The 9,562-nt window shown below is 53.9% G+C and overlaps 3 protein-coding genes across 3 annotated transcripts in view; all 3 read left to right on the plus strand.

Moving 5' to 3' along the window:
- The window catches only part of RPL13A (ribosomal protein L13a), a 3,928-nt gene extending 249 nt beyond the window's left edge, over positions 1-3,679 (plus strand). The window contains exons 2-8 of the mRNA XM_005879527.2: positions 1,256-1,328; positions 1,722-1,787; positions 1,980-2,081; positions 2,276-2,361; positions 2,541-2,600; positions 2,882-3,004; positions 3,108-3,679. Coding sequence (XP_005879589.2) covers positions 1,256-1,328; positions 1,722-1,787; positions 1,980-2,081; positions 2,276-2,361; positions 2,541-2,600; positions 2,882-3,004; positions 3,108-3,194 — 597 coding nt within the window. The 3' untranslated portion in view covers positions 3,195-3,679. The remainder of the gene's footprint in view (positions 1-1,255; positions 1,329-1,721; positions 1,788-1,979; positions 2,082-2,275; positions 2,362-2,540; positions 2,601-2,881; positions 3,005-3,107) is intronic.
- Positions 3,680-7,077: 3,398 nt separating this feature from the next.
- Positions 7,078-9,305, plus strand: RPS11 (ribosomal protein S11). Its single transcript, XM_005879528.2, has 5 exons — positions 7,078-7,185; positions 7,679-7,810; positions 8,306-8,381; positions 8,653-8,782; positions 9,133-9,305. The coding sequence occupies exons 1-5, from the start codon at positions 7,171-7,173 to the stop codon at positions 9,254-9,256; spliced, it is 477 nt and encodes a 158-aa protein (XP_005879590.1). The 5' UTR covers positions 7,078-7,170; the 3' UTR covers positions 9,257-9,305.
- Positions 9,306-9,416: 111 nt separating this feature from the next.
- FCGRT (Fc fragment of IgG, receptor, transporter, alpha) overlaps positions 9,417-9,562 on the plus strand; it is a 22,744-nt gene continuing 22,598 nt past the window's right edge. Inside the window, exon 1 of the mRNA XM_014550434.1 lies at positions 9,417-9,465. Within this exon, the coding sequence (XP_014405920.1) occupies positions 9,417-9,465 (49 nt within the window). The remainder of the gene's footprint in view (positions 9,466-9,562) is intronic.

Here is a 9,562-nt window from a genome sequence, read left to right on the forward strand (position 1 = left end):
CCGCGCGGGCCGGGGCGGCGAGGGGCCGGGTGGGGTCCAGGCGGGAACGGGGTCGTATCCTCTGCTCCTTCGTACGTGTGTAGTGACGCTTTAGTTCGGTAACGGAGCAAAACGAAGGGCAAAAGGGCTGAGGAGGTTCTGTAACGGGGAAACGGAGATACTGGGACTGTCTTTGTGCCCGGGGCTGGGTAAATGCGGCATCGTTCCTCCCCGAGGGGCGGCGATGGAGACTTTCAGCCCAGGAAGAGCTATTTTTAAAGCTGTTTTGTTTACCTTGATCTGGGCTGGTCCTTAGGGGGGGAGTTGGACCCGTGTGTTTCTAGCGACCGGGAAGCACGTGGGAGGCGGCTGAGAAGCCGAGGATCGGCCAAAATGGAGGCTCCTTTCATTCCTCCCAAACGGCCTCGTCCGCTCTCCCGTGGGAGTGCCAGTCCGGCTTCCTCTGCATCTCGGGGTGTTTTGGCCCGAAACCTCTAACAGTGGGTCCAAGAGCTCTTGCCTGCGGGGCTTTCAGGAACCAATTGTGTGTTTTTCCCCCCTTTGCTTTTGGGTTTGATGGTGCTTTGAAATATTATTAAAGCAGGAGACTGTGATTAAATGCTCCTTTGTCCTTAAGCACTTGGCCTCCAGTGAAGGCAGTGGAAGCTTCGCCCCGAGTGCCCTGGCCCCTGTGTAACCTGAAGGGGGGAGGGGGTTAGGGGGCCCTGGTGGGCTTCACGCGACGGGCCTGTGGTTACGGAAAACCACGCTGGGAGCCAGACAAGTGGGAGTCCCCTGAGCGTGCCCGGCCCAGTTTGCATTGTGTTTTCTGTAACAATGTTTCTGAGGCAGATGTTATCCTCATCTTCCAGGTGAGGAGGTGGAAGCGCGGAGAGCTGCAGATCTTTGCCCCAAGTCACAGTGTCAGGAAGTCTGGCTTTAGATTCTGTACCTTTCTGCCTTCCAACAGTCACCACGTATATAACCAGCACTCCATAGAGTGGGGACTTTGACCCTTGATGAAGAAGCTATAATCTGGGCATAAAAACTCCTGCCCTTCAAGCGGCCGAGATGTGAGAGTTGTTCTTATCCCGCTCATTGAAATCACCATTTGCTATTTTGGCCTCGTCTGTGAAGTGAGCCTTGGGTCCTAGGTCCGGTGCCTGGATAGGAGGCACCCTGGGGGATAAGGTGTAACAGAGACAATGAACAGTGGTTGCTTGGGGTGGGGAGTCGGGAAGTTCGGGGTGACTAAGCCCTCATCTGTCTTCAACAGGTCCTGGTGCTTGATGGCCGAGGCCATCTCCTGGGCCGCCTGGCGGCCATCGTGGCCAAGCAGGTACTGCTGGGTAAGTCTGCCCTGTGCCCACAGCCCTCCAGACCTGAGGTCAGACCGGCGGTCCGTGATGAGCAGCAATCACCATCTTTCGTTTGAGTCTCACGACCATGAGATCAACCCCATGCACCGCTCTGAGACCTGCCAGCCACTCCCTCCCCTGGAGGTGGGGGGTCTGGGGTTAACATTTTCTGTTGGGCAAATTCATATAAGCGTGAATGTAGCTCTGCCAGTTACTGCTCTGTGACTGGGGCCAGCGGTTCCCCTGCTGGGCCCTTTGCTGTCTTGCCCTTGTGGTCTGGTCCTGACCTGGGAAGATCGCCCTTTGGTTCCTCGGCAGTAACTGGGCAGGGGGTGGCTGCTTGGCCTGAGCCCCCTGCGAGTCCCTCACTCTCTTTCTCTCTAGGCCGAAAGGTGGTGGTTGTGCGCTGTGAGGGCATCAACATTTCTGGCAATTTCTACAGAAACAAGTGTAAGTTGTGGCATGGGAGGACGAGAGAGGGTTGATGTGTGAGGTGCTCAGACTACATAGGCCCTGAAAGTGATCCCCCCAGTGGTTGGGGGGGCTAGTTTGAGTTCCAGAATAGGCCCTTGGAAGTGGGTGTGGGAAGAAGCTGGTGTTTCCCTGGGGACTATACACCCTCACGCTCTTCCCTCTCCTCAGTGAAGTACCTGGCCTTCCTGCGCAAACGGATGAACACCAACCCGTCCCGTGGCCCTTACCACTTCCGAGCCCCCAGCCGCATCTTTTGGCGGACAGTGCGAGGTGAGCTGGGCCTGAGGACCGCAGGTGGGGATGGGGTGGGTGGCCCATGATGAGGACTTCTCCCACTCAAGTTCGAGTTTCCCAACCATGAGATGACTCCACATGCACTACCATCTGAGGCCACCGGTCTGCCTGCCTGGTGATGGGGTCTTGGCGAGCCCCTCTGAGCAGGGTTGCTGTCCCTCTGCCCACAGGCATGCTGCCCCACAAGACCAAGCGAGGCCAGGCCGCCTTGGACCGCCTCAAGGTGTTTGACGGGATCCCACCGCCCTATGACAAGGTAAGCGAGACCGGGCCCGGCCCAGCATCCCTGTGTCTGGCGTGTCCGTGATGATCCACGATTACCTACATTGTTTGAGCCTCATGAGAACAGCACTGGCTGAGACACCTGCCCCAGCCAGCCTTCTTCCCTGTCTGTCCCTCACTCCAGGTCCCTAAGCCCCTCTCCTTCTCTAACAGAAAAAGCGAATGGTGGTTCCCGCTGCTCTCAAGGTTGTGCGTCTGAAGCCTACCCGGAAGGTGAGTTTCGGGTTACGTGGAGCAGACTGACATGGGGGACTGAACGTGGGGTCCCCGAGACTGGCAGATGATGGTTTTTTTCTCACGATGGTCTGCGGATGCCACCTGGGCACTGCCGAAAATGCCAATGGCTTAGCTGATGCCAGGAGGAGCAGGGAGCCCGTTACACGCGGGGGGGGGGGGGGTGTCTTCTGATTTAAAATTGGATCCTTTGAGAAGTCTTCAGCCCCTCCCCAATCTAGGCTCCCATTTATTTACAATTTCATTTCCCCCCACCCCAGTTTGCCTACCTTGGGCGCCTGGCTCATGAGGTTGGCTGGAAGTACCAGGCCGTCACAGCCACCCTGGAGGAGAAGAGGAAGGAGAAGGCCAAGATGCATTACCGCAAGAAAAAGCAGCTCATGGTGAGTGCAGGGGCACCGCACACCCGGGCAGTGGGACCTGGGTCCCTGGGAAGGGGTGGTCACAGGCAGCAGCCACTGACCACAGCCTGTTCTAACCCCACAGAGGCTACGGAAACAGGCCGAAAAGAACGTGGAGAAGAAAATTAACAAATTCACAGAGGTCCTCAAGACCCATGGACTCCTGGTCTGAGCCCAATAAAATTGACTGTTATTCCTCATGCTTGGCCTGGCCTGCCCTTCCTCCATCGCCGCCCTAGGATGTGGGGAACCCCAGGGGCTGTTCCGGGGCCACAGGCACCTTACCTTGGGCCTTAGAAGGCTGGGGACACAGAAGGAACCTTAGTCACTGCTATTTAAGAAAGGCCTTTTAAAAGCTTTACATGGCCCTGTCAGTTGGGCATAATTTGCCTGTGACCTACTCAGAGTTTTAGGAAATGAGCAGCTGGAACAGCTGGTTCCCTTTCAGGATTTATAAGCTGGAAAACTCTCTAAACTTCCCACATGATACTAGACCGCAGCTGTTAGGATGTAGCAAATGCTTGGGGGCAGGAGGGACCTGGTGTTGTACAGAGGGATTTACAGATGCACAGACAGGACGGCAGCCAGTCTCAGGCATAGCACTTGCACGTTCCTGTACCTTGTGATCAGAAAATGAATAAATTATTTTTAAAGAAATTTGGCGTCTTTGCCTTGTGTGTCTGCAACGGAGGCAGGCCCTTGGGGGCTGTCCATAGATAAAGGGCTAAATTCCTAACCTGTTAATGCATGGGAGAATTAACCTTTAGAAATCAACCTGCCAACAATTTACTCAAACCATTGTCTGTGGTGCCTGGTGCCCCAATTGACAGAGCCATCTACACTCTTCAGCTGCAGGGTGTGGAACTGCCCCGTTTTAGAGCCACCCCCTTTGTGGGACGAGGGCTACTTCACTTCACTCGGGTCATCTGCCACACTTACTTTGGGGGAAGAAATGGGCAAGAAACATTTTGCATGGGCATGTTAGATCTGCCTGGGTGCGTCCCTGAAAGCCTTTAGAGATCGACCTGCCAACAATTTACTCAAACCATTGTCTGTGGTTCCTGGTGCCCCAATTGACAGAGCCGTCTACACTCTTCAGCTGCAGGGTGTGGAACTGCCCCGTTTTAGAGCCACCCCCTTTGTGGGACGAGGGCTACTTCACTTCACTCAGGTCATCTGCCACACTTGCTTTGGGGGAAGAAATGGGCAAGAAACATTTTGCATGTGTGGGGTGTTTACGATGGAAGTGGGCATGTTAGATCTGCCTGGGTGCGTCCCTGAAAGGGTAGATAAACAGGTGGAAGCCCTCAGGTCACCTTTGATCACCTCCATCAGGCCTGTCTCCCTTTCACTGATGAGGTTTAGGAGGAGTCACCTGATCCAGAGCCAAACCCAGAATTCCACACAAGCCCTCTGGTTTGATGAAGGCAAATCTGTCCTGGAAAAGAAGCTGAATTCATGCAGCTCCTGGGATTGGTGTGCAATATTTAGAAATAATTTCCTAATTCAATTCAGCATTCAAGTGCCCAACCTCGGCACAAAGGGAGCTAGTGGAGGATAGTTCCCAGGCAAATCACAACTTGCACACCCTGCCATTCTATCCTGCACCATCTCCAAAACATCCAAGATCTCAATGGCTTAGGTTTTCTCCATCTAACATGGGTGATGACACCTCCCCTCCTTGGTTCCTGGGATCTGCCTCCAAAAGCAACTGTAGCTTAATTCTAAAATCTGACAAAACTGTTACAGCAGCACAATCCCACTGAAATCACGATCCATTAAAAACACCTTTTTTTTACTTTATTTTTTAAAATATGTATTTTATCGATTTTTTACAGAGAGGAAGGGAGAGGGATAGTTAGAAACATTGAGAGAGAAACATCAAATAGCTGCCTCCTGCACACCCCATACTGGGGATGTGCCCGCAACCAAGGCACATGCCCTTGACCAGAATCGAACCTGTGACCCTTCAGTCCGCAGGCTGAAGCTCTAGCCACTGAGCCAAACCAGTCAGGGCACCACTTTCCACTTCAGAAGACACCGATAAGATGAAAAGCCACAGACAGAAAATACTTGCAAATCTCTTTGAAGGACTTACATTCCAAGTATATATATTTAAAAACCTCTTATAATGAGATAAGCCAAATGAAAATTAGGCAAACATTTGAATAGACATTTCACCAAAGAAGATATATATACAAATGGCCAATAAGCACCTGAGAATAGACTTAACATTCAACACTAGAGAATGAAAATAAAATCTCTGGGTGGACAATCATGTAGCACAAATTCGAGGGATCAAAGCTCCAGTTCCGTCTTGCCCAACTACCCACCACCAAAGCATGTGGGCACACCTCTCCAGTCCCCGGGGGTGCCATAGGGAGGGTCTTGGGGGTTTTTTTGTTTTTTTTAATAATGATTTCAGAGAGGGAGAGAGAAACATCAATGCCTCCTGCATGCTCCCCCCTCCAACCAGGGATTGAGCCCGCAATCCGGGCATACGCCCATGACCAGAATCGAACCCAGACCCTTCAGTCCACAGGCCGATGCACTATCCACTGAGCCAAACCCACTAGGGCAGGAGGGTCTTGTTTTAATAGGCATTTCTGTGCTCAGTGGGGACGGCTCCAGATCAAATAGTATTTGCATTTTTGTTATGAAATGCTGGGAAACTGTGTGAAATCTGACAGCGTTGGCTGAAGTTTATTATTGGACACCAAAGCTGTTTACAATGCAGGTGAAAAATCAACCCAGCCATAAAATGGATAAGTGAAATACAAAAGAAAACGGGGGGGGATCAATGTATTGCAGGAAGGAAAGGAAAGAGTTAAAAGTTAGACGGGGAAAGGAGAGAAGCTGTTTGATGAGACTAAATGCTGTTTCCTATTGTGGGTTGTGCTCAAAACGCTGAAAAGCTAAGGACCCAGCACCCTTGCAGAGTGAAGCAGTATTTCTTCTCTCTGCTTTTCCCTTATCACCAAGATCTCCCCAGCCACCCTGAACACCTTGCAAAATATTGAGCATTTTAAACACCAGAGAGGAAATCACACCTAATCGCACCGCCTGGCGATGTAAACCGCTGGGCACGCGTTGTTAGCTTTTTTCTAAGTAACGTTTATACAGGTTAACACGCATTGTTGATAACAACGGTGGGCCCTGCCTTAAAAAAAAAAAAAAAAACTATTATCATAAGTACTTTCCAAGTCGTTCAAAGTTCCAGGAACTACGTTTTTTTTTCTACAAAGAAAAATTATAAAGGTAACACAGGAGCTCTAAAACAGAAAGTCCCCGTTAATGCTATCCCCGAAAGGACAACCACCACCAATTAAATGTATCATTGAAAATTCACAAAGCTATCAAGTGTAAAACAAACTTAAATAAGATTTCAAATGACATTGAAAGTTTATAGCATTAATATTTCATATATCCTGTACTGTGTACTGCCCAACGTGGTGGAGGCTGGCACCGTGTAATTTTAAATCTAATGAAATTAAAGGTAAAAGTTCAGGTCCTCGGTGGCTATGGTGCTGGAAAGCGCAGACATTTCCATTGTCTCAGAAACCGCGCCGTTACGGACAGAAAACCAGCAGAAGGGTCTGGGGGTGAAACGGGACACAAGAGAACGACTCTCACAGAAAAAGCGCAGGAGCAGCACCGCCCCGCACAAAGTTGGCGGCGCCGCCGCGCAGGTCCCAACACTTCACGACCGCCCTCCCCGCAGAAAGATGGCAGCCACCTCATCCCGCTCGAGCCCTGTACGGACACCGCCACGCGGTCCCCGAAGCCCACGTGATCTCACGGCGCGCAGACAACCGACCGCCTCCCTGTAACTCTCGCGATAACGTAGGCGGGCTAAGGGCTGGCCGCGCCTTCCCAATGCGAACAAGCGCGTCCAGACAATAGGTGGCTGAACTATCGCGAGACTGTACCCGCCCCGCCTCTCCGCCCTCCTCCATCATGGCGGCGTCGGTGCAGTCTCCCAATCACCTGCTTGCTGAGAGACGTCGGTCAATCAGAGACGCGCCCAAAGCACCGCCCCAAATCGTGCTACTCGGTCCCCTATTCGTCACTTCCTCTCCAGTCCCTGCGCAGTCGATAAGGAAACCCGGACGCCGCTGTGGCTTTCTTTTTTTCAAGCGGCCGGGAAGATGGCGGACATTCAGGTGCGAGCTCGGGCCCTCCTGGGCCTCAGGGGCGTGTCCGGGAGAGCGGGACCCCGCGCCCCAGTTGGGGAGTTAATTCCGGGCGCCCCCGATCTCCCAGGGGCTAATTCGGGCAGAGGGCGCGTGTCTGCGTTATCTGCATTAGTGCCTCCTCAGTCCTGGGGGCTCCGCACTGGGAAGTCGTGTACGTTAGATGAGCAGTGGATCCGGGTGGATGTCTTTGTGTCTTGGACAGTAATCCTTCCTGAAAGGTGTCCGAGGTGCCATTCTGCCTCCGGGTTCTAAGCAGTGAATTCTGCAGGCGGCGGGAAGTGTTTGGGAGCGTAAACGCTGCAGTGACCCCGGGTTAGATTTCGGTCTGAATTGGAGGGACATCTGGGGTCAGAGTTCTCGGAGGCGATTCTGGGGCAGGAGACCTGGGGGGAGGGGGTCCTGGGGGTTCCGGGAAGGTCTGCGGCCCGCTCCGGCCTCACCCGCCCCCTCGTCCCCGCAGACGGAGCGAGCCTACCAGAAGCAGCCCACCATCTTCCAAAACAAGAAGAGGGTCCTGCTGGGAGAGACGGGCAAAGAGAAGCTCCCTCGATACTACAAGAACATCGGCCTGGGGTTCAAGACGCCCAAGGAGGTACGGACCCCGGGAAGGAAGAGGGGGACCCGGCTCCGCACATGTGCCGGCCCAGCTGCCCCGCCCACATCCGCGTGTCGCCCGGGGGCTGCTGGGAATTGTAGTTTGTCTCTGAGGCCGCACCCGGCTGTTCTTTCCAGGAACTAGCTACTCAAGCCTTCCTTTTTAAAATATATATTTTTATCGATTTCAGAGATGAAGGGAGAGAGAGAAACATCATTGATGAGAGAGAATCATTGATCAGCTGCCTTCTGCACGCCCCCTTCCGGGCAGGGGGCGGGGGTCGAGGCCGCAACCGGGGCATGTGCTGGAATCGAACCTGGGACCCTTTAGTCTGCAGGCCGACGCTCTATCCACTGAGCCAAGCCGGCCAGGGCCTTATTTTTTATTTTATATTTTTTTAAATCTTTATTGTTGAGAGTATTATAGACACCTCCCTCCTCCCCCCCCCCCCCCCCCCCCCCAAAGCCTTACTTCTTTTCCTTATCCCTCCAGGCCATTGAGGGCACCTACATTGACAAGAAATGCCCCTTTACCGGTAATGTCTCCATCCGAGGGCGCATCTTGTCCGGTGAGTGGGGCCGTTGGGGGGCTTGGGTTCAGATTTCTGGGTCTGAGGGAAGAGGGGCTGGGGACACTCCTGGTTCCTGGGCCCTGGCAGGTGATGTCTGTTTTCACGATGGTCTTCAGATGCCTGTGCCAGGCGCTGCTGAGAAAGCCAATTGGCAGAACTGATGCCAGAACCAAGGTTTCTTAATGCTGCTCGGCAGCTCCCAGCATGCCCTGGGCTGCCTGAGGCTCCCTTTCCCAAGGAGCCTGACCCACAACCTCCCCTCCCCCAGGCGTGGTGACCAAGATGAAGATGCAGAGGACCATTGTCATCCGCCGAGACTACCTCCACTACATCCGGAAGTACAACCGCTTCGAGAAGCGCCACAAGAACATGTCAGTGCACCTGTCCCCCTGCTTCAGGTGAGCACTGTGGGTGGCAACCCGGGCCAGCCCCCCTGCCCGGCGGAGAGGAGGGGGTGGGCTGCACTCAGGTCTGAGTGACATGGGGCACCCTAGGTGCCTGTGGAGGCAGTAAACTGAGGCGGGGGAGGGGGGGGGGGCTGCTGCAAGTGAGCCTCCAGGTTTCCGTACAGTATTGGGCCTGGTGCCTCGCTCAGAGCTTGTGCTCAATCAGTAATGACAAAGGGGCGGCTGGAACTGGAAACTGAAGCTTGGCTGTGGCCTCGGCCTGGTGACCACGAAGGAGGCTCTCGAGGGGCAGCCTCACGCCCCCTGTCCCCCCTGTAACATACACGCTGCCCCCTCCATAGAGATGTGCAGATCGGCGACATCGTCACCGTGGGTGAGTGCCGCCCCCTGAGCAAGACTGTGCGCTTCAACGTGCTCAAGGTCACCAAGGCCGCCGGCACCAAGAAGCAGTTCCAGAAGTTCTGAGCTGCCTACCTGCCCCCCCCCAACCAAATAAAGTATTTTCTCAGTCACAGCCAGGCTCCGGGTGTCTGTGGCCTCTCCAGAGGGAGGTATGTCCCTGGGGATGGAGCAGGTTGACAAGAACGATGGGTTCTTATTTACCCTCTGGGGCTTGAGGGTGGGAATGGGGACCAGATCCCGCCTCCTGTCCTGTCTCTGGGTGAAGACGGCCTGTATTAAAGATGCTGCACTTCTCCGTCTCCTTTGGTCCTTGTCACCTTCTACCTGTTGTTGAGCTGCTGTCTCACCCTCCACCCCCACTTCCCCCCA

Source organism: Myotis brandtii, unplaced genomic scaffold, assembly GCF_000412655.1.
Source record: "Myotis brandtii unplaced genomic scaffold, ASM41265v1 scaffold601, whole genome shotgun sequence".
Classification (NCBI taxonomy): domain Eukaryota; kingdom Metazoa; phylum Chordata; class Mammalia; order Chiroptera; family Vespertilionidae; genus Myotis; species Myotis brandtii.

Bases quoted from the DNA above. Each gene is read 5' to 3' on its own strand.
- RPS11 (XM_005879528.2), top strand. The intron at 7,811-8,305 runs GTACGGACCCCG...TTATCCCTCCAG, and splicing joins GGTTCAAGACGCCCAAGGAG to GCCATTGAGGGCACCTACAT. The intron at 8,382-8,652 runs GTGAGTGGGGCC...CCCCTCCCCCAG, and splicing joins CCGAGGGCGCATCTTGTCCG to GCGTGGTGACCAAGATGAAG.